Genomic DNA, 24,617 nt, shown 5'->3' with positions numbered 1-24,617 from the left:
GGGGAAAAGTTTAAAGGGAACATTAGAGGGGGCTTCTTCACACAGAGAGTGGAGGGAGTGTGGAATGAGCTGCCAGACGAGGTGGTAAATGCGGGTTCTCTTTTAACATTTAAGAATAAATTGGACAGATACATGGATGGGAGGTGTATGGAGGGATATTGTCCGTTTGCAGGTCAGTGGGACTAGGCAGAAAATGATTCGGCACAGCCAAGAAGGGCCAAAAGTCCTGTTTCTGTGCGGTAGTTTCTATGGTTCTATGTATCAGTATTACAAATCACAAACAAGAGAAAATCTGCACATGCTGGAAATCCGAGCAACAAACACAAGATGCTGGAAGAACTTAGCAGGCCAGGCGGCATCTATGGAAAAAAGTACAGTCAACATTCTGAGCCAAAACCCTTCGGGAGGCCTGGAGGAAAAAAAGCTGAGGAGTAGATTTGAAAGGTGGGGGAGGGGAGAGAGAAACGCCAAGCGATAGGTGAAACTTAAGAGAGGCAGGGATGAAGCAAAGATCTAGGAAGTTGACTGGTGAAAGAGACAGAAGGCCGTGGAAGAAAGGAAAAAAGGGGGCACGGGGGAGGAGCACTAGAGGGAGGCGATGGGCGGGCAAGGAGATAACATGAGAGAAGGACAAGTGGATGGGAAATTGTGAAGGGGGGGAGGCATTACTGGAAGTTTGAGAAATCAATGTTTATGTCATCAGGTTGGGGGCCACCCAAATGGAATAAAAGGTGTTGTTCTTCCAACCCAAGTGTGGCCTTACCCAACAGTGGAGGAGGCCATGGATGAAGCTATTGGAATGGGAATGGGAAGTAGAATTAAAAATTGTTTGACAAATCTTATTGAATTTGTTTGATAAATCTTATTGAATTTTTTTGAAGAGGTTATTAGGAAAGTTGACGAGGGTAAAGCGGTGGATGTTGTCTATAAGGACTTCAGCAAGGCCTTTGACAATGTTCCACACGGAAGGTTAGTTAGGAAGGTTCAATCGTTAGGTATTAATATTGAAGTAGTAAAATGGATTCAGCAGTGGCTGGATGGGAGATGCCAGAGAGTAGTGGTGAATAACTGTTTGGCAGATTGGAGGCCGGTGATTAGTGGTGTGCCTCAGGGATCTGTACTGGGTCCAATGTTGTTTGCCATATACATTAATGATCTGGATGATGGGGTGGTAAATTGGATGAATAAATATGCAGATGATACTAAGATAGGTAGAGTTGTGGATAATGAAGTAGGTTTTCAAAGCTTGCAGAGAGATTTAGGCCAGTTAGAAGAGTGGGCTGAAAGATGGCAGATGGAGTTTAATGCTGATAAATGTGAGGTGCTACATTTTGGTAGGACTAATCAAAATAAAACATACACCGTAAATGGTAGGGCACTGAAGAATGCAGTAGAACAGAGGGATCTAGGAATAATGGTGCATAGTTCCCTGAAAGTGGAATCTCATGTGGATAGGGTGGTGAAGAAAGCTTTTGGTATGCTGGCCTTTATAAATTAGAGCACTGAGTATAGGAATTGGGATGTAATGTTGAAATTGTACAAGGCATTGCTGAGGCCAAATTTGGAGTATTGTGTACAGTTTTGGTCACTGAATTATAGGAAAGATGTCAACAAAATAGAGAGAGTACAGAGAAGATTTACTAGAATGTTACCTGGGTTTCATCACCTAAGTTACAGAGAAAGGTTGAACAAGTTGGGTCTTTATTCTTTGGAACGTAGAAGGTTGAGGAGGGGACTCGATAGAGGTATTTAAAATTATGAGGGGGATAGATTGAGTTGATGTGGATAGGCTTTTTCCATTGAGAGCGGGGGAGATTCAAACAACAGGACATGAGTGGAGAGTTAAAGGGCAGAAGTTTAGGGGTAACATGAGGGGGAAGTTCTTTACTCAGAGAGTGGAACGAGCTTCCAGAAGTGGTTGAGGCAGGTTCGATGTTGTCGTTTAAAGTTAAATTGGACAACTATATGGACAGGAGAGGAAAGGAGGGTTATGGGCTGAGTGCAGGTCGGTGGGACCAGGTGAGAGTAAGAGTTTGGCACGGACTAGAAGGGCCGAGATGGCCTGTTTCCGTGCTGTAATTGTTATATGGTTATATAAAATGGGTGGCCACTAGGAGATCCTGTTTGTTCTGATGGACAGAGTGCAGATGCTCGGCGAGGCGGTCTCCCAATCGACATCCAGTCCCACCGATATATAGGAGGAAACAGCCAGAGCACTGAACTCAGTATAGCAGGTGTGGCATTTGTTCCACTGCAAGGATAAGTGCCAGGAGGGAGATCAGTGAGGAGGGACGAATGGACAAGTGAGTCATGTAGGGAGCGATCCCTGTGGAAAGCAGAACATGGGGGGGCGGTGGGGGGAAGGATGTGTTTTGTGGTGGATCCAGCTGGAGGTGGCAGAGGTTTCAGAGAATTATGTGTTGGACGCAGAGGCTGGTGAGTGGTATGCGAAAACAAGAGGAACCCTATCCCTGGTAGCATGCCGGGAGGATGAGGTCAGAACAGATGCGTGTGAAATGGAAGAAATGCAGTTGAGGATGGCATTGATGGTGGAAGAAGAGAAGCCCCTTCCTTTGAAGAAGGAGGATATCTCCTTTCCAAGCCTAATCCTGAGAACAGATGCGGCGGAGACAGAGGAGTTGAGAGAAGGGAATGGCAGCTTTACAAGTAGCAGGGTTGGACGAGGTATAGGCCAGGTAGCTGTAGGAGTCTGTTGGTCTATAATAGCCAACGACGTCCACTATATAGCAATGTTAGCTTTCATTTCAAGAGGATTAGAATATAAAAGCAAGGACGTAATGTTGAGAATTTATAAAGCACTCACTTGGAGTACTGTGAGCAATTCTGGCCCCATATCTTAGAAAGGATGTGCTGAAAGTGAAGAGGGTTCAAAGAGGTACATGAAAATGATTCCAGGATTGAATGACTTGTCATATAAAGAGTGTTTGAGCTTATATTCACTAGAATTCAGAAGAATGATGGGTGACCCCATTGAAACCTATCAGATAATGAAAAGCCTTGATAATGTGGAGAGGATGTTTCCTATGGTGGGGCAATCTTAGACCAGAGGACACAGTTTCAGAACAGAGGTGTGTCTTTTTAGAATGGAGATGAGGAGAAATTTATTTAGCCAGAGAGTGGTGAATCTGTGGAATTCTTTGCCACAGGTAGCTGTGGAGACCTAGTCTTCATGCATATTTAAGGCAGAGGTTGACAGATTCTCGACTGATCAGGGTATGATGCTCTATGGGAATAATGCAGGACAGTGGGCTGAGAGGAAAATTGGATCAGCCACGATGAAATGGCAGAGCAGACTCAATGGGCCAAATGCCTAATTTGCTCCTATATCTTATGGTCCAAGTACATTTAAATAGCCATACTTTTTTTTAGTGATCACTTTGTCATAATAGAGTGGACTTCTTCAAATGTTGATGACATTGAAACATTACTAATAAGTGTTTAGTTGCTGATATAAACACTAAGAGGGAAATTATACTTTGTGCCCTTGTAACTTTTAATTCAGGTCACAGGTATCTCCATACAGAGGTCAGTTATAGTGAAGAACATACAGTTCTATTCCCGGTAATAACGACCTCTACCTATGATGGAAAATAAAATAAAATTTAACTTACTCTTTGAAGTTCAGGAAGTACTTTTTTCAGTGAAATTTTTTCCATCAAAGTGGCAAATCCTTCTTTTAACCAAAGGTTGTTCCACCATTCCAGAGTCACTAGGTTACCAAACCACTAAGAACAAAAATGATACAAGAAATATAGCAATATTACATTAATTTTTGAAGTAATCATATTATCAAAATATATACAGGTCACCATGAGATTCATTTTACATTGTATTCCATTAGTTGTAATGGAAAAAATACAAAATATGATGAATTTCCCACAGAATGGTTAATCACCTTAGTGCCAATTAAACCCTCAAACATTACGAACAAAAGCTACAGAGGTCTTCTAAATGAAAATAAGTGTAATGACCTGATCAAGATTTCTACTGCTCTGCTACAGGTAATTCATTTTAGCAGTTTTCTGCAAAAAGCTGGTAGAATATTTTGGCTTTGGCTAAAGGTGAAAAGCCATGTTGTTCAACTTTGGAATGTTGTGTCAGCCAATCAGAATACTGGGATTGGGAGAGGCAAGAAGAACGGAGGATTGTGACGGATGGTAGTCTGCTTTGGGGTCTTTTGGTGGCAGCTACAGAGAGTGACTAAAGGGAAGATGCCGCAGAATGCCATTGGAAGGAGAGTGCCTATTGGAAGACGTGGTTTGTGCAGAGGAATGGCTCCAAGGAGGAAGCGCCAATACTCCTGAGAGCCAGCTTGTTCAAGATGGTCTTTGAGGGGAGTTCACAATGTGGCGGAAGTTTTCACACCGACCGTCGGACCAGCCTGTGAGTAAGAGCTACACCCCTGAATACTGCAGCATGAGGTCCAACATTTATGTGCACATTGAGCTGGTTTAACTGAAATGTGTCCTTTCTGTTCTTTCTCCTATTAAACTGTTTGATAACGCCAAAATTGGCAAATTTACATTCTTTTTAATTTTATGCAGGGTACGATCTGTTACTTCTTGCCAAACGATAATGGTGTATGTGCAGTATTTGCACGGCATTCGCTCAAATCCAGATTTTTTTTTAAGTCGGAACATTACACCTTTCCTGTTTGGTTGAACCCCAAATCATGCCAGCCCTAGACATTTATTCTTTATGAAAGGTGGTCTTGCCACTGAGTCACGTGGCTGTTGGCAGACTTAGCTAATGAGCCAAGTTTGTATATGAGCCCCAGTGACAGGGTTACTTTTGTGAGGGCTAATCTGGAAATTTCAGATGCTGTGTACCTGTTGTTTTCAAATTGATTAAACAGCTTGTGTGTATAAGCCTATGTTTAAACTAGTGTCGTGGAAAGTCATTAAGGTACTTTATTACGGATACCGCAGGGATTAAGGGTTGGAGCGACTCAAAGAGATTATCTATAAATAGAGTTTGTGTTCTGAATGGGGTGGATCTTCAGAGTGCTGTTCTGTAGAGGTGCTGGGGAAAGTTATGCCGACTGAACGGCGTTTTGGCCCATCAGCTGGCAAGGATGCCGTGTTAGTCCAGACTAGCAGTGACGTGACTGAAGTCAAGCTGCCTGATACTTTAGGAGACTCTGGAGAGGTGGGGGCCATGAGCCGTCTATATTTTTTAGAGAAAGTAGGAAGGGAGCTGAGGGCAAAGACTTTAAAGACAAGCTGTTCTCATTTCTGTGAAGTGAAGGAAAGGAGTCTTCTGATGTGAAAGTTCCATGGGTCCTTCAGCGGTTGATTTAAATTCTGATCTGGTTTCAGCCATCACTTATCGATAAATGCCAAAGTGTATGTGCGGAAAGTCAAAGTTATCGTAGGCTGGGAGTGTTCTCTGGATTTAACACACCCGATGGGGAAGAAGAATGAGGTTTGGGCAGAGCAGACATCCCACTTACTGGGTGAATGGCAGTGCTCAGATAATATGAAAAATCAGAGACTGGTAGAGCGTTTAAAGGATCTGGCAGCTGATATAGTGAGGCTCCTAAAGGCAGAAAATCTATTAGCCATGTCAGCTAAATACTTGCAAGTTCTGGAAGATGCTTTTGGCATTGCTGAAAGTGCAGCCAATCTTAGGATGAAGTTTAGGCGCCCAATCCAGGGGGAAGGAGAGAAGTTGTCTGCCTGCCTTTTCAAACTGGAGAAACTGCTGCCTTGTTTGTTCAACTGTCTCTGAGAGAAATTGCTTGAGGATGGAGCAAGTTGTGAAGGGCGCACTGTCACATGATGTGGTCACTATCTATTTGAATGACCTGCAAGATGCACCCTCCTCCATCTTTTGCTGAGTTACTCAGAGAAGTTAGAGGAGGAAAACATTATTTCGAAGCGGAACATTTCCAAAAGCCGAGTCGTGTCTTCAGTGGTAGCCTCTGCTGCTAAAGTGCCACAGAGATAGAGTTTTTGAGGGATGAGGTGAAAAACCTTCAAGCTGAGTTGACTCAATGGAAACTGGACCCACCTGCAGGACTAATAGTGCAGAGGAATGCTGCTGAAAAGGGTTTCATAATCAAAGCAGAAAAGAGGCAAAGCTATGGAGGGACTCAGTTAAGGAACGGGCTGGTATCTTGGAGAGGCTACATTCCAATCACTGTATCAAGGGAAATATTAACGTGCAAAACACTATTCTTGAAGTTTCAGTGGGACCAGGCTCTGATGTGTCCATATGGATTGAAGATGCTCATGCTAGGGCCATACTTGACATAGATTCTCAAGTTACTTTGCTTTTGAAAACATTGTCCATTCGCCTCGTGTTCAGAGCTGCTTTTAAGAAGGTGCAAGTTCCTCCTAAGCAGAAACGAGGAACTGCATGGTCTACCCAGTCTAAACCTGTCATGTTGTGAGTAGAAAGAGTGATGGGAACCCTCAATTTTGCCAGAATGCCCAACATCTCGGCCATCCAGGTGAATACTCCTGATGATCAGGAAGAGGAGTCACGCCAACCTGTAGGAATGCTGGTGAGAGCTGAACTGCAGATATCTTTAGTTGTCTCTACAAACAGGATGACGGTGATTGTCCGGAACACCCCAGGGAGTGTTATTATCCTCAGACATGGGATGCCAATTGTCCCTCTTTTTCCCGTAACAGTAGTGTCTAGTTTTCCAGGGGAAAAGGAAGAGAAATAGTTTCCTGGATTGAGGAGGTCGACATCAAAGTCATTCAACTCTCGTGACGCACCGATACCCGAGGAATTGAAAAGGAGATAAACTGAGAGGATGTTAGAACACCAAGATGTCTTCTCTACTGACGAGTCTGACGTTGATCACTCCAAGAGTACTCGCCACACTTTTAGCGTGACTGAGGACACCCCTTTCCCAGAGAGGTCGTGCCTATTGGCACCAGCTGGGATTGAGGATGTTTGGCAGCACCTGCTTAAACTGAAGGAAGCCAAGTTCAGTCATGGGGCAAGGGAACCCGAGCCGCCAGAAGGTACATTTGATAGATGGGGAGGCATCCTCTAGTAGACAGAAAAGGTCACAGAGAGAAGCTGGAAGATGAGGTAAGGAGATCTCAGAGTCATGACACCTCTAGCTAGGTTGATGGAGGATACACCTGAAAAATGGAGTGTTACGTCCATTCCCATAGTGAGATATGCTACTTCCATTAACAAATGGATTGGGGGGTCCTTGGGAAATTCACTTGAATACTGTGTTACTAATAATGCTTTGATAAGTTCCAAGGTCATGAAGACATGACTATTTTTGGTGGGGTAGGGGGGAGGAGAAAGAGTGTAATGCCATGGTTAAGATTTCTACTGCTATGCTGTAGGTATTTCACTTTAGTAGCTTTCAGCAAAAGCAACGTGTCCTGCTAGTAGAATGTTTTGGTTTTGGCTAAAGATAAAAAACCATGCTGTTCAAGTTAGGAGTGGTATCAGCCAATCTGCATGTTGGGATTGGGAGAAGGTTCTAGACAGAGCAGGACTGAGAGAGATTTGTGACAGACAGTAGGCTGCTTTGGGGTCTCCTGGTGGGAGCTCTGGAGCGGGACAGAAGGGAAGACGCTGCAGAATGCTGTTGGAAGTGCTTTGTGCAGATGAATGGCTCCAAGGAGACAGAGGCCATACTCCAGAGAGGGAGTCAGTTCGTTCGAGATGCTCTTTGAGCAGAGCTTGAAATGTAGCGGGTACTTTCACACAGACTGTGGATCCAGAGTGTGATAAAGAGATACACACCGATTATTCCAGAATGAGCTCCAATGTTTATGTGCACATTGGACTGGTTTAACTGTAATGGGCCCTTTTTTCTTTCAATTAACTGCTTGATCAAGCTAAAATTGGTAAATATATACTGTCTTTATAATTTTATGAGGTGTATGATCTGTTATTTCTTGCTGACTGATAATTGTGTATGAGCAGTTATTTACACAGCATTGGCTCAAATCAAGGTTTCTTTAATCGCAACGTCACGACGTTCCTGTTTGGTTGAACCCCAAATCATACAAATTCTAAAAGTTTATCGTTTATGAAAGATGACCATCTCACGTGAGTCATGTGGCTGTTAGCAGAGATAGCTAACGAGCCAAGTTTGTATACGAGCCCCGGTGAGAGGTTTACATAAAAAATTAAACACTTCTTAAAATCAAAATCTGGTATGGCCGTAGTCTCTTGCTTTTCAGCTTGCTCATTAAAATCTAGGAGAGAAGCCACTGACTAACACATGCTGTAAAAATACATCAAAGCCAGACCAGGCAGCTTAGTGCATTTCATAATGTATTTTCACCGTCATCTCCAAAACCAAGAGTCAACATCACCAGTGGCATTAACAGCTGGTCACCAGTAGAGATATGTGCCCTTGAGAATTATAATCAATATATGAACATACAAAATGATATTTGCAGAGAACATACTTCAGAGATAAAGAGTAGGCAGCATGGGCAGAGCTAACAAAATGTCAATGAAATCGGCTTGTCCAAAGTATTGGGTTTCAACAAGGAAGCAACAAATAGAAAATTTAACCAATCACATTTTGCAAGTAAGAGTTTCTGAGAAAAATGTACAAAAAATCTACAAAATGGACAAGAGCAGACAACCTTCTTTGCTGTCTTCCTCTACAAATTCTAAGCCTCACGAAGAATTTTGATTCTTCAAGAAACATTTGACTCACAAAATGGTTCCACCACTAATCAATGACATTGCTATACACTGCGTATCTGAGGTGCATTCCCTGTGGTCAAGCACAGAGACTGACCAAGAGAAACTTTTGGACCCTAAAACCAATATTTCCAAGAGACACAAAAAACATAAAGCACTGCCAATCATCAAGAGGTTTCCTGCTGTTCACCGAGGTATTGTCATCTGCTCCATAAAGATTCCAACTACAAAATTACACAGTGCTTTCAGGAGGTTGGTTAACTGTTTCCCATTACACGTCAGAATATTATACTGGCATATAAAGTTGAGCGTCACGTACGTGCGCCATTGGAACCTTCTGAGATCCCTGAGCAATGGTATGACCATGTGAACATGGACCAGGTTGGTCCTCTTCCACCCCTCTCGTGGTTTCATGCACCGCCTTACCACGGTGAACCACAACACCAGGTGGTCAGAGGTCATTCGTCTAGCATTGCTGATGCCTGCAGATGTGGCTCAGGCATTCATCAGCACCTGGGTGACTCGGTTAGGCACCCCATCTAATACTTCCTGACCGTGATCCCCAATTCACATCAAACCTATGGGCTGCAATGGCACAGATCCTGGGTGTCAGGTTATACCACACCAGAGTATATTATTCATAGTCCAATGGCCTATGCAAATGGTTTCACCGCTTCTTAAAGGCTGCTCTGAGAGCTTCCCTTACGGATGAGTGTTTGCATGATCATCTCCTATGGGTCCAGCTGGGGCTTAAACAGCTCCAAAAAAAAAAAAAGGAAAAGACCCGTAGTTGGCCATGGCTGACTAGTATGAGTGCCAGGTGATTTTACTCCTGATGCCAAGACTGCCTGATTCGCCTCTCAACAGTATTCCTCCCTCCTTAAATTCAATTTCTTTGCAGCTATTCCTACCTCCCACCATGGCATACAGCACTCTTGGGTTCCTGTTGACCCACATTCTGCCTTGATTATGTTCAAACACCATGATGCACACCAACATTCTTTTAGGCCCCCTTAGGATGGCCTGTTCCACATTTAGAAATGGAGAGAAATGACTTTTATCACAGATAGAAGGGGTAAACCCGAATGTATTTTGATAGATAGCCTTAAACTGGCACTCCAAGAATTGCAGTGATGCCCCTGACATCACACCATGAGCATGTCAACATGCCTCTGGACGAGCTAGATGCACCTGCTGTTACTCCACGCATGGAATATAGGACCCAAGCCAGGAAGCTCGTCCGAATTCCGGACAGGTTCACATTGCCAGCTTTTGTGAATTCTGGGGAAGAGGCATGATTCACAACCACCGACACCGAGTTGAGTTTTCACTTTAAGAGGCTGTTCTAACGTGATGATATAGTTACGAGAATTTGCTTAAACCACGTTTTATTTCTGTGTTTGGAGGACAATAAAGGAGTTATGGTTTCTCTTAAACTTAAAATGCCTCTGCTGTTTCATTTATGAAAACCTACAAACATATTAGCAAAGTTCTCTTGAACTTCCAAACACGATTTGAATATTAATTTGACAGGTGTGAGAGGTATTGTACGAAAAGAGTGAAGTTTCATGTCTCATAGCTATACTGACTTTTCCTAGGTTACAGACATCACAGTCAATCCCAGAGCTTCCTCCTTTCAGACTGGGCAATAAACCGATGTCGATCCTGCCATTTCTTGTATCAACTTCAGCATCACTTCTGAATAAAGTTGATAACTGGTGGCTAATATGGGGCAGTTAAAAGGTGGCTAATTAGAAAACAGGAAATTTCTGTCTTGAAATTAAATTCTTATCGTGTCTGCGGACAGTTTATACATGGTCCAGCCAGAACTGGACACATTTTGCACCTTGTTGTTCAATTCGGCAAGATCTGCAACACTACAGGGTTCCTATAGCATTGGGCATTGCAGGAGATGTTGCATAGTTTGTGGCTCAGTTCCACATTCACAAGTTGTCGGGCTGGTTGTACATCCCCATTTGCTTAGTGACACCTTTGAACGACCTACACCAGTCCTAAGTCTGTTAAGGCACTTCCAGGTTGCCCAGTTGCAATCAGCTCCTGGGGGAAGGCTTTCATCCGGTGGAATTTCCATCGCTGGGGGTTGTTTGAGACTGGCGAGCCGGTCTTTCCACAAGGCGATGCGGGCTTCAGATGGGGTTGATTGTAATGGAACAACACTGTTCATGAAGCTCTTCCTTGACTTCAGGCGGCTGGGTGTAGGTGTATAACCATGTAGAGTAGTGATGCCGACCTTTTTAAGCCCAAGATCCCCTACCTCGGCCTTAGTGAAAGGCAAGATCTACTTACTAAATCATTTAGAGAAAAAACAACTCAGATTGTACTTCCAATTTGAGGCCTTTTATTTGGGCTAATTGTATTTGAATTACATAAAATGCTTTTGTCAAACTTTCAAATTAATTCAACCAAGAAAACACTGTAACTAGCATATCAAACAGGCCATAGCTGTCTTTCTTTAAGAATATTACAATACTTCATATCTTTTGTAGTAACTTCTACTTTGAAAAAGGACCACTTGACAACTTCATGTCCAAAGGAACAACTTTGTCTGGGACGGCAAAACCAATGCGGCAGAGGGGCTTATACACACATGCACAGAAAAGACCAGAAGTAAAACCCTGCAACCCCAGAAACAACCTCTGTTTACAAACAGCTTTCTGTAGCGCAAGTATTGCTACATTACCATTATCCTAATTGGTATTAACTTATCTTCACAATGCTCACATTACAACACTTCTCCCCCTTTAAATTCCAACATTCCCCAAATGTAAAGGAACTGGGAAACAAAAAACAGTGGTGTCATTAGCTTGCGTACCCCTGAAACTTATACTAGTGTCTCAGTAACAGTTTACCAATAAAACGTGGCAGATTCAACATTCAGTCTAACAAAGGAAACTGGCCATTTGAATATTCAGTCTGTCAGGAGGTTTGCGAGGGCGCTGTGCTGCAACGGTTTGTTGACTTTTTGCCTGAGATAAAGAAACGAGGAGCAGGAGGAACTGTCAGATGATGTGTGGCTACTGGATTTAGGGTTTCTGACAGAGCTAACGGCTAAATTAAACACACTTAACAACGAGCTCATGGGAAAAGACCGACACCTAACCCACATGATAAGCGTAGTAAATGCGTTTAAGGCCAAGCTCGGTGTTTGGATTTCAAATTTAAAGAACGGGAGGCTGACACACTTTCCCAACTCGAAGAAACTGTTATAGGCCATTAAGAAAAACAAATGCTTTTCATCCTGAGCAGTACTGTGCTTACCTAAACAAACTGGCAATAGAGTTAGATCGGCGTTTTGGGGAGTTAAACGTCATGAAAGATATTGCTGCATTTATTTCAAACCCATTTCTGCCGATCGCTATAGAACAGATAGCAGCCAAATTCCAGCAAGTATTCGGTGTGCCAAGTGATATTGAAATGGAAATTTCAATAATTTTTGCAAATCATTGATTTGCAAAATGACATCGAGCTTAATGCAAGATCAAGGGATGGTGACTTTTGGGGGCTTGTCAGCAAGGAGAAGTTTCCTCATCTCACCACATGTGCACTAAAAGTCAGTACCTACTACGGGTCAACTTATGTGTGAAATTGCACATTCACAGATGAAAATTATTAAATCTAAGTACGGGAGCTGTCTTACTGACAGACACCTCACAGACTGTCTCAGACTGGCTTATGTAGTTATGAGCCAAATTTCAGGGAACTAGCAGAAAGTATTCAGCCCCAGTCATCACACTGAGTGCAACAGTCAACTTTTATTCATTTATTTTTCGTGTTGAAATAAAATTAAATAACGTAACTTAGAATTAAAATGTTGTAATGTGAGCATTATAAAGATAAGTTAATACCAATTAGAATAATGGTAATATAGCAATACTCCCGCTACGGAAAGCTGTTTGCAAACAGAGATTGCTTCTGGGGTTGCGGGGCTTTACTTCCGGTCTTTTCTGCACGTGTGTATAAGTCCCTCCGCCGCATTGGTTTTGCCGTCCCAGGTAAAGTTGTTCCTTTGAACATGAAGTTGTCGAGTGGTCCTTTTTCAAAGTAGAAGTTATTACATATGACTCACATATGCACTCTAGGGGTAAAATTTGCTTTTGCATCAAAAGGTTTATCAGGCATAGTGTTATCTATTTATTTATTTATTTTTTCAGGATTTACTGGGAAAGTCTCAAAGATTGACCAGTTGGCAACCACTAATGTAGAGGGTGCCTCTCATCTGATGTTTAACGAAGTCGTTATTCCTTGCTGGCTACCGTTCTTCTTATATCAGAGGGAGCGATACCCGCCAGGGTATATAGGCTGTTGGTGTTTGTTGGTTTTAAACAACCTGTGATAAGTCAGCAGCTTGCATTCAGAACGGCATCCATCTTCTTAGCATGAGTAGATCTTTCCCATGCAGGGCAGGTGTGTTCGGCAGTGGAATAGCAAAGAGCAAGTGCACTGGCTTGCAATGTTTTTGAACTTGCTCCCCATTTTGTGTTAGTGAGCTTATTCAGGATGTTGTTTCGTGCGTTCAGTTTTGCCTTTGTTTTATTGATGTTCTTGAAAGTGAGGCATCTGTCAAGGGTAACTCCTAAGTAGATAGGGTGCTCGCAATGCCTCAGTGTTGCTCCACACCTGGTTACTTTAAGCTACCACTTGGCTTCACAGTTCCTGAGGTGGAATGCACAAACTTGCGTCTTTGATGGGTTTGCGTGGAGGTGGTCTTCTTCATAATAGGATGTTAGTCGCCCTAAGGCATTAGAAAGCATTTTCTCCACGGTGTTAAAATCAGTGCGTTGGGCAGTGATGCATAAGTCATCAGCATATATAAAACGGCGTGCGACATCATCTATACGTTGGTCACTTGTGTAGATGTTGTACAGCAGGGGTGCAAGGACACTTCCCAGAGGAAGACCATTCTTCTGAATACGCCACTTGCTGTGCTTCTCACTTAGTTCAACATAGCACCAGTGATTCTGAAGCATGCTTTCCAAGAGCTCTGTTAAGTGAATATCTTTTGTCATCTCCAGAATCTTGCAGAGGAGACGTCCATGGTTCACCGTATTGTAAGCTGCTGACAAGTCTACAAAAACAGCACCTGTTACCATCCCTTGCTCAAAACCATCTTCGATATACTGTATGAGGTTGAGCAGTTGGCTTGTTGTTGATTTGCCGGGGCAGAAACCTGCTTGCTCTGGAATGATCTTCTCATCTACAGTTGGTGCTATCCTACTGAGTATCAGGCGTTCAAACAGCTTATTGATGTGGCAAAGCAGTGAGATTGGCCGAAAACTTTTAGGATCTGAGGGATCTTTTCCGGGCTTTAATAGTGCTATAACATGTGACTTCTGCCAAATAGTAGGTAGCTTGTGTGTTGCCAGACAGTGGTTGAACAACTGTAGGAGCCAAACTTAAATTTAGACACAACAAAAATCTGGCTGAAAAGAAAATGATGCCAACTTGTTGAGTTCCAACATTTGTCCCAGGAATTAACTAAAGCATTTCAAAATCATCTACATCTGAGCAATTTCTCAAATCCCTTGATCATCCACTTCTTTAATTTAGAAACCAGGCCAACAGCCAACATTGATTTGCGCTCCCTTCTCTCCACTATCAACTCGTTATTCATCACTCCTAGAGAAAAAAAAATACAATGTGGGGTACACAGACTGTTAGAGTGACAACTCTTTTTCCATGTGGAAGAAATGCAGTTTTAGATGGGGGAAGCAGTGAAGTAGTGAAGAACTTCTCTTACCAGAATGAAAGTTAATCTATTACATGAACATTCCATTTCTGTTTACAAAATAGGAGAAACAAAAGATTGATTCAGATTCTGGAAGTGGAAAAATTAAAAAATTATGACCCACAAGAGATCTTTGTGAGCTTTCAGCAAGTACGTAGCAACAGGACATAAGAACATTGCATTAAAATTAAGACAAGCAGAAATTCAGTCTTAGGCTAAACAATGATTTGTGGAACATACTAATGAAATAAATCTGTTCAATAATGAACAGATTAACAGCTGCTTAACTAAAATCAAACCTATATTATTCAATAAACATTAAATACCTGATGAGCCAATTCATGAGCAATTAGGCGAGCAATTGTTTGTTTGTCTCTTACAGAAGCTGTCTCTTCCTTGCAAAGAAGTGCCATTTCTCGAAAATTGATCAGCCCCCAATTTTCCGTGGCCTCCTTTTCAAAGACAGGGAGAGCTACCAGATCTAGAAAATGGAAACACAATTATTCAATCCATATAAATGGCATAATAGACTGGGGAGGGAGGGTGGGGAAGTGGGTCTTAACCCTTATTGCAAGAGGATGAATACAAGACAACAGACATAAGAGATTCTGCAGATGGTGGAAATCCACAGTAACACACACAAAAAGCTGGAGGAACTCAGCAACATCTATGAAAAAGAATGAACAGTCCTTATGAAGGGTCTTGCCCAAAGCATCAGCTGTTTATTCTTTTCCATAGATGTTGCCAAACCTGTTGAGTTGCTTCAGCATTTTGTGTGTGTTACACAGGAAGGAGTATAACTTTCTAGAGCTGTGTAGGGAAAAGGGAAGATCTCATTTACAGTTATATGTACAATTTAGACTTCCTCTCTGGAATAAAGTTCTTGACATGGAGGGAATGTAACAAAGATTTACTAAAGTGATGCTTTGGTTACCTGAACTGGAAAACTAAGAAAGGTTGGGTTGGTTAGGCTGATATTCACTAGTTCGTAGAAGATCAGAGGACCGCCAAAAACAAAAAAAAACAGCGAGTAGATTTAACAAGATGTTTTCGCTCACAGAACAGCCACTCGCTGTTTTTTTTTGTTTTCGGCACCATTCTTTGTAACTCCAGAGTCTGCTGTGCATAAAAATCCCACGAGATCAGCAGTTTCTGAGATACTCAAATCACCCTGGGCGTCACCTAATTAATTAGCTTGTTTATTTCGGTTTTTTTCTTAAAGAGGCGCCGGACGCACTCCGGTTAGCACTGCACCCCGGTCCTGAGTAAAAGTCTTAGGCACCCTAGCTATATAAATGTGTCTATGATTTTTGCACAGTACTGTAGGACTCAGCAACTCCCACTGGACCATTGACTTTTTGACCAGCAGGTTGCAATCAATTTTAAAAAAACCAACATCTTCACAACAGTTATCCTCAACATTGGTGTCCCGCAAGTCTGCATCAGACTTTATTCCCTATACACTCATGACTGTGTGGCCAGATTTCAAATAATGACAAGACGGAGTACAGCAACATGGATTCATGGTTACAATCTCTCACTTAATGACATTAATGACAATAAAACAAAGGACCTGGTCATTGATTTCAGGAAGAGGGTGGAGCACACGCTATAAAAATATATCTACCGGGCTGAGGCAGAGAAGTTTGTTGGTCGGTGTAAATTTCACTAATAGTTTGTCTGGAAGGTATAAACATCACCAATAGCTTGTCCTGATCCCATCACATATAAAAAATAGCAAAGAAAGCACATCAGCACTTCTATTTCCTCCCAAGGATAGGGAAATATATAAACACGAAGAATTCTATAGATGCCGAAGATTCAAAGCAACACCTTAAGACCATAATATATAGGAGCAGAATTAGGCAATTTCTTTCATCATGGCTGATCCATTTTCCTTATCAGCTCCAACCTCTCGCCTTCTTTCCATATCCTTCCATGCCCAGAATAATCAAGAATCTGTCAACTCTGCCTTAAATATTCCTAAAGACTTGATCTCCACTGCCACCATCTGCAGCAACAAATTCCATAGATACACAACTCCCTGGCTGAAGAAATTCTTCCCCATCTCTTTTCTAAAAGGATGCCACGGAGGCCGAGTATTCTCTTAGCCTCTCCCACCATAGAAAATATCCTTTCCACATCCATTTTATCAAGGCCTTTCAGCATTCAAAAGGTTTTAATTAGGTCATCCCCCATTTTTTTTGCATTTCAGTGAGCCCAGGCCCAGAGCCATCAAAGGCACTTCATATGATAAGTCTTTCAATCCTGAAATCATTTTCATTAATCTTCTTTGAACCCTTTCCAATGTCAGCACATCCTTTCTCAGATAAGGGGCCCAAAACTGCTTGTAATACTCCAAATGAGGCCTCACCTGTGCTTCATAAAGCCTCAACATCACATCCTTGGTATGAAATTGTAGTCCTATCGAAACAAATGCCACATCGCATTTGCCTTCTCACCACCGACTCAGCCTGGAAATTAACCCTTCAGGGAATCCTGCACAAGGGCTCCCAAGGCCCTTTGCACCTCAAATTTTTGAGTTTTCTCTCCATTTTGAAAATAGTTTACCCTTTTATTTCTTCCATCAAAGTGCTTGGGGGTGGGCGCAGATATTTAGGAGGCGATTGGTGAAGCCAGGTGGGGAAGAAAGGTAAATGGCCAGAGAGGAAGGAATCTGATGGGTGAGGAGAGTGGCCCATAGGAGAAAGGGAAAGCGGGGACCCAGGAGGAGGTGATAGGCAGGTAAGATTTGGCAAGAGGCCAGAGAAGGAAATAGAAGAAGAGGGTAGAAGGAAGGAACTTTTTTTAAACCAGAAGGAGAAATCAATATTCATGCCATCCGGCTGTTTGCTACCCAAATGAAATAAAAGGTGTTGCTACTGCATCCTGAGGGTAGCCTCATCTTGGCCCTGTTGATCCCTAATGTATAGCAACTGCTTTCTCCAACACAACAAGAAACTGCAGAGTTGCACAACTCATTTCATCACAAAACTAGCCTCCACTTCCCGTTGCCTTGGGAATGCTGCTGCCTCTTACCCACTAATTTTCACCCCATCCTGGGTGCAGTCTTTCATTGATTCTATTATGGTTCTTGGATTTAGTGAGTATGCTTGCAATAAAACAAATCTCAGGGTTGTAAATGGTGACATACATGTACTTGGAACTTTGAAGTGCTTATTTAGTTATTTCCCAAATGTCATGAGAATCCCTGTCTCTACCAAGTTCAAGGTTATTGTCATCTAACTGTATATAAAAAACCAAACGAAACAACATACGTCCAGACCACGGTACACCCACAGAACATAATCACACACAACACATAAACCAAAATATTACTATAAGTTAATAAAATATAATTCAAAATGCATACAGTGTGTAGCATGGGTAAACAGTAAGCAGTACAGCTTCCAGATTTTCAATTCAAGTCAAGTTTAGTTGTCATTCAACCATACATGAAGACTCATGAATACAGCCAAACAAGATAGCATTACTCCAGGGCCAAAGTGCAAAACACAGTACCAACAGTCATACAAAACACACACAGCATGTACAAGATAGCAAGCACATCAAAGTATCAGTAAGATACAGCCAAGCAATAGAAAAGTCCAAACTCAAGCCATAGTAGAGCTTATCCCTTGCGAGCAAACTCTGGGGAGGTGGGCAGGATTGACTCTAGCCTAGAAGCTGCGCTGTGTCCCCCAGTGAAGTGCACCATCTTCAACGCTTCTCTCCTGGTGTCTGTAATCAAGTGACACAGCCCTTTAGTGTCCTTTATGATCAGGAGTGTTATTTGTTAAGGGAACTAGGGCTTTACTCTTTGGAGAGGAGGAGGATGACAGGAGACATGATAGAGGTGTACAAGATAATAAGAGGAATAGATAGAGTGGATAGCCAGCACCTCTTCCCCAGGGCACCACTGCTCAATACAAGAGGACATGGCTTTAAGGTAAGGTGTGGGAAGTTCAAGGGGGATACTAGAGGAAGGTTTTTTACTCAGAGTGTGGTTGGTGCGTGGAATGCACTGCCTGAGGTAGTGGTGGAGGCAGATACACTAGTGAAGTTTAAGAGACTACTAGACAGGTATATGGAGGAATTTAAGGTGGGGGCTTATATGGGAGGCAGGGTTTGAGGGTCGGCACAACATTGTGGGCCGAAAGGCCTGCACTGTGCTGTACTATTCTATGTTCTAAAAGAAGAACAGCACAAGAAATTTCACCGTTGATGGGAGCTGGAGAGGCCACTGCAAATATACACACCACCATCTTGTGACGTACCATTTGAGCATTCAGTGTATTTGAAATTTGAATCACCTTTACTGCTGATCTGCTGCAAACCTTCTACCTCAAACTTCCCAATTCTCCTACACTTTCTACATGCTTCAAGGGTCCCCACCCCTACTTCACAAGCATGTACCTACCACATAGAACAGTACAACACAGAATGGGTCCTCTGACCCACGATGTTGCACTAACCGATACAGACCAACTCCACGATAAATCTAACCTATCCCACTTACACACACCATAACAATCTATTTTTCTGACATCCATCTATCCAAGAGTCTTTTAAACATCCCTATTGTTTCAGCCTCTGCCATCACCCCTGGCAGTGCATCCCAGGCAGCCACTGTGTGTAAAAAAAAATAAATGAGACATCCCCTCCATTTAAAGACTCTCCCCCACTCACCTTACATGATTCCTTACATTTCTCCCCATCAATCTCTTGCTACCTCTTGTCATCCATGACCCCTTGTCCTTACCTTTCACCCTTTTAGAACTGATCAGCATTAAACTCACCGTTTCACTTGTGAATGAATCCTACAAATTAGATGTAGACTTAACTACAAGTAGCGGTTCCCAACCTACTTGCGTCAGGTCCTGTATCAAGATGTCAAAATAAGCCTTCCTCCAATGCACGACCTTAGTTTCTATCTATCCTTATTTTTATAACTACCTTGAAGCTAAAAGACAGAGCTGTACCCATGTTGCCTTTTTTCCAAGAAATCCTTTCCCGTTACTCTAGAAATGGACTACTTCATTAATGTCAATGCCCTAGAATGGAAAAGGGGCATCTGTTCCTTTGCTTGAGGATTCTAGACCTGGAGTGTTGACGTGCCATTCCTGCCCTTCTTTTGGCTATCTCTCTGTGACAGCAATATCCTATTGCCATGTGCTTATCAAAAGCATTGGTTCACCTGCCTTACTACTCAAGATTCCTTGCATTAAAGTAACATATACAAAATGTTGGAGGAATTCCGCAGTTCAGGCAGCATCTATGGAGGGGAATGAACAGTCAACATTTCAGACCCATTCCCTTCATTAGGGACTGGAAAGGAAGGGGGCTAGAAGCCAGAATAACTTGCTGGGTGAAAGGAAAGGAATATAAGCTAGAAGGTGATGGGTGCAGTCAGGTGGGTGGGGAATAGTTGCAACTTAGCTTCGCGTTTCTCCCATGTGCTTGCTCTGCTGACTGGACTGATTTAGCTTTTATTCCATATCCAATTGTAACCCCCCCCCCCCAACCAGTTGTACATCTACTTCACTCTCCATTCTCGTCAAGGCTCTTTAAACCCTCTCCAGTATCACAAATTCCTCCGCTCAATTTCCCTTATCTTGGCTCTACATACACTGCATCAACTAGCGTATGTGTTAATATTTTGTTGATTCTTTTAAATGAGATGAAAATATTTTCTGACATTTTGCTTAATTTCATTCCTGGCATTTGCCAGCCAAAGCACAGAACAACATTCAGCACAAGTAATGCATGCTAACAGACTGAAGGGTATAAAGGTTCAAACTCTTGATCAAAACAAGAACATGAATTTTGAAATGACCTGTAAATTGGCAAGTGGGGAGTGATAAACTTTACTGACAACTGCAAGGGCACAGATAAGGACTCCACACTGATGTGTCCTAGCTAATCAGACCAACATGATGCTGTTATGGTTATAGTTTATGAAATGAAATAAAATTATGCCACCTCTTTTTTTTCTGGAACATTTTTACCAAGTTTTTATGTTTTGTCATCTCTGGACCTTTACCAGACATGACTCCAGCCCTCAAGAACAACACAATACTGCTGGAAACCATTTTCTCTCTTCATTACCTAGAAACCAGGTGCCCATTCCGTGGTTTAAAAGCCCTTCCTCTTGTGAGAAGATATCACCATGTTGTTCTTAAGAGCAGTATGTCCACAGTTCAAATTATGTCTAATTATCACAAAACCACCCAAAATCAGCATCACATTTTAAGTAAAATGGACAAAAGTGGACACTTGATGCAATGGACCAAATCATAACAAGGCCTTAGTAACTTTCACATCTTTTAAAACAAAAACAACTTTTTAAATGCTGGTATGTAAAAAGGTACTGAGAAATTCTGTCAGTACAATCTTGTGGTTTCCAGATATATTAAATGTAACGCAGTGTGAACAAAGGCAAGGAAAAGTGTCAGGTGAGCTCTTACAGGACAACACAAGAACAACTAACTATCATGAACAAAGAACTTGGGATATGAGAGCACGAGAGCACCCCAAACATGTCTTAAGAAGGTGACATCTATCATGAAGGACACTCACTACTGAGGACTTAACCTCTTCTCAATACTACCATTGAAGACACACATTTGAGAGTGTGGAATGAGCTCCCAGCACAAGTGGTTCATATGAGCTCAACTTCAACTCTTAAGAGAAGTTTGGATAGGTAAATGGATAGCAGGAATATGGAGGACTATTGTCCCTGCGCAAGTCGATGGAAATAGGTCATTTAAATGGTTTCAGCATGGATTAGATGGGCCAAAGGGCCTGTTTCTGTACTGTATTTCTCTATGACTCAATGAACTAATGTTTATCAAACAGCTTCATCCCCTCTGCCAGATTTCTGAATAGTCCATGAATCCTACCTCACTATTTTGTTCTCATTTTGCACTACTTATCTTTTAAAGATATTTCTTATTGCAGTTAATAAAAATTTTTTATGTACTGAAGTGTACGGTGGCTGCAAAACAACAAACTTCATGATAAACCCGATTCTGATCTGGGTGGACATCGGTGTTGAGGACAAGTGCCTCAAGAAAATAGAGTAAATAAAAACAAACATAAGCTTATACTCTGTTAATCCCACCCCAGCAAGTCTGGCCTGTTGCAAAATACTCCCATCATTCTGTTTAAAGCTTAGCTTAAAATGATACATCAGTTCCAATGTTATCAATATTCTGTTCTAAGTTTTTCAGAAGATTGTGAATACTTGGGACCTTCCTGCCATGCCTAATGTAGTTTGCTTCTCTACAAAATATAATTTAATCAAATTGACCACCTCCCAAATTAAAAACAATGCATCTCAATACAGTAAAACAAGAAATCAAAATCCCCAACCTTTAGAAAATATTTCCCCCCCAAAAACCTACTTGTAGATAATTTAGCTATTTGGTTCTATATTGTACACTTCTTCTGTATTCTTTCCATTGTGAACACTTGCTTGTTAAGAAAGGGATCAATTTTAATTTGTGCTTCTTCAGCTATGAGAATGAAGACTTTCATCATACAGGCTTGCACTGAGCTCATGGGAATGAAAGAGCCACAATCTCACTTGCTGTACCACCCGTTTCCTTGGAACTCAATTTTTAGTTTCAGTACAAAATGGACAGAGTTCTATTTTGTCAACCATGTATAGCTCCAGCTACAAGTATGAAAGTTCGTAACTGATGTTAGGAGAAACTGGAGCAATGCTATGGAAGCAGCTTCCTTGTTGAGGTTAAAGCATTTTCAAGCACGCAGAAATTTAATCACGACGCCCAAATCATATTTACATTCAATGGTTAAAGGAGAGAACAGGCCGCTGATCTTTTGTCAGTAAGTTGTCCATTGCAGAGGTGAAACAATTGCTCTGGGACCAAGCTTTGTTGACAATCACTGTATGTACACATTCACACAAAAACAATCATAGAAAGCAAGAGCACTGGCCATTTTACAATACCTTGACTCATGAACTTAAATGATATTATTCAATGAATACAAAATATTCATTACTGTGATTTTGTCTATATTCTGCTGACTTACAATCCCTCTGGTCTGAATGTTGAGAAATTCAGATGTTCAGGCTCACTGGCTGCTGATTCCCATGCCTCCTTTAATACACTGGCCCTTTGTTTCTCATTGGTTTTTAATTACAATTAATTGGATGAACATCCAATAGTCCAGAGATTCTCAGTCCAGCAACAGACTCCTGAGTAAACCACGTTTAGAATTTTACTAAATTTTTTTGGCATGCAAACATAAAATACTTCTAAAAAAGGTGAAAGTCAACTGCAACCTGAACAAGATTGATAGGCTTTTCATCGGAGGCAGAATGTGCTACATTTCAAAACTCACACCATTACAGTCAACTTCAAGCATCTTAACAAGGCATTATCATAAAACATTCTTACCTAGCTTCTTTAAGGAGTAAGATATATTGAAGAAGCTCTCAGAAAAGTTGAGAAGTTTCACCGCTAGTTCCAATGGATACTTCATTTGATCTGTCTTTCCTGGAACAGCATACACCGACACCTAGCCAAATTCAATGTGATAAGAAGTACTGTCAAACCGTAAGTTATTACACTGAAAATAATCTCTTCAATATGAATCAATGGAGTTTCCCCGAGTTAGTACGTACCATAAGTAGTAACAACAGTGGAATAATTTAACATACTGTGGTGAGGAGGCACAGAGGATTGAAATAGATCAACTGGTTGAGGAGTGTTAGAATAACAACCTTGCACTCAAAGAACTGACTGCAGACTTCAGGAAGGGGAAGTCAGGTGAACACACGCCAACCGATACTCATTGAGGGGTTGGTGGTGAAAAAGGAGAGCAGTTTGTAGTCCTGAGTGTCAGCATCTCAGAGGCCCACCATATTGATGCAATCATGATGAAGGCACGCCAGTGGCTATACTTCATTAGGAATCTGAAGAGATTTGGTATGTTGCTAAACACTCAAGCAAATTTCTACTAGAATAAGTTTTCAAATATCACAAAAGTCAAGCACAGAGACCAATGTAGACGATCAACAAAATCAGATAAATTCTGCAGTTCTCCCACATTAAGCCAAGCAAGATGGAGGACAGCGAGACAGCTAACAGAAAAGAGTGTGAATGAATTCCACAGCCTCAAACTCAGAAAAGTCCAGCAAGAGAGCCTAACATTAAAGTGGAGAGTTTGTGTGGAGCCCTAATGAAAATACCAAGTGGATGGTCCTTCCCCCAAAATCCCCATAATCATGCATACTTGCATCCAGCTTGTATCACTCACTTTGTGTGAAACTGAGTAGTTTCTGAATACCTCATCAGCAAAAAAACTCTGAGGCATCAGTCCCATTTTAATCAGTGGAGTAGTGCAGGGAGCCAAAAGCACTTTCAAAGAATGCCTACCTGTCCAGTCTTCCCACTATTACCTTACTCAATTTCTGCCAACAACTTGGAGGAGCAAAAAGCCCTGAGCTTCTTAGCTTAATGGGCACAAGAACGTACAGTCTCTTATGCAAATTAGTAACCCCTGCAAAGCCAGCAAGCAAAATGCTCGATGAAATTGTTACATTTCCACAAAATCACTTGAGCCCTAAACCGCTGGTAATAGTTGAGAGAATTAGATTTTACAAAAGGAACCAGTCAAAAGATGAAAGCATATCTGAATATACTGCAGTGCTGTGACTTTAGAGATGGACTTTCTGTTGTATTAAGAGACAGACTTGTATGTGGCATGCATAGTCAAAGCACTCAAAAGAGCGTACGATCAGAATGAGATCCAACCTTAGAAAGGGCACTGACCATTGCAATATCGCTAGAGACAGCAGCAAAGGATGCAACAGAACTACAGAAAAAGGCTAGAACGTGAAGTGCACAAAATTTCCCTGAATGGTACAAGCAGCCAAAAAGGTTATCGACGTGGCAAATAGTATAACTGAAGCAGATCACAGAATTACATGGATCACAATAGATGTGTCTGGCGTAAAACTGAAAATGCAACTGGACACAGGGTCAGCTTTGTCTACAATTTCAGAGGTTGACTGCAACAGACTGTTTCCTTAGATAACATGAGAATACAGCAATGATGCTAAAAATCTACACAGATGAAAAAGTGTCTCCCAAAGGGAAACTGAAGGTAAATGTGATGTATGGACGCCAAACACAGCAGTTAGAGCTTTATGTATTGAAAAGTGGAGAGCCAGCGC

At 41.8% G+C, this 24,617-nt stretch overlaps 1 protein-coding gene across 4 annotated transcripts in view; it reads right to left on the bottom strand.

Moving 5' to 3' along the window:
- The window catches only part of LOC140211529 (leucyl-cystinyl aminopeptidase-like), a 109,190-nt gene that overhangs the window by 43,818 nt on the left and 40,755 nt on the right, over positions 1-24,617 (bottom strand). For all 4 annotated transcript variants that reach the window (XM_072281316.1, XM_072281317.1, XM_072281320.1 and 1 more), the window contains exons 5-7: positions 22,837-22,957; positions 14,737-14,891; positions 3,633-3,746 (exon numbers count right to left, since the gene is read on the bottom strand). In XM_072281316.1, the coding sequence (XP_072137417.1) occupies positions 3,633-3,746; positions 14,737-14,891; positions 22,837-22,957 (390 nt within the window). The remainder of the gene's footprint in view (positions 1-3,632; positions 3,747-14,736; positions 14,892-22,836; positions 22,958-24,617) is intronic.

This window comes from Mobula birostris, chromosome 17, assembly GCF_030028105.1.
Source record: "Mobula birostris isolate sMobBir1 chromosome 17, sMobBir1.hap1, whole genome shotgun sequence".
Lineage (NCBI taxonomy): Eukaryota > Metazoa > Chordata > Chondrichthyes > Myliobatiformes > Myliobatidae > Mobula > Mobula birostris.
The sequence above is the reverse complement of the archived record's forward strand: the minus strand, read 5'-3'. Positions and strand labels throughout refer to the sequence as shown.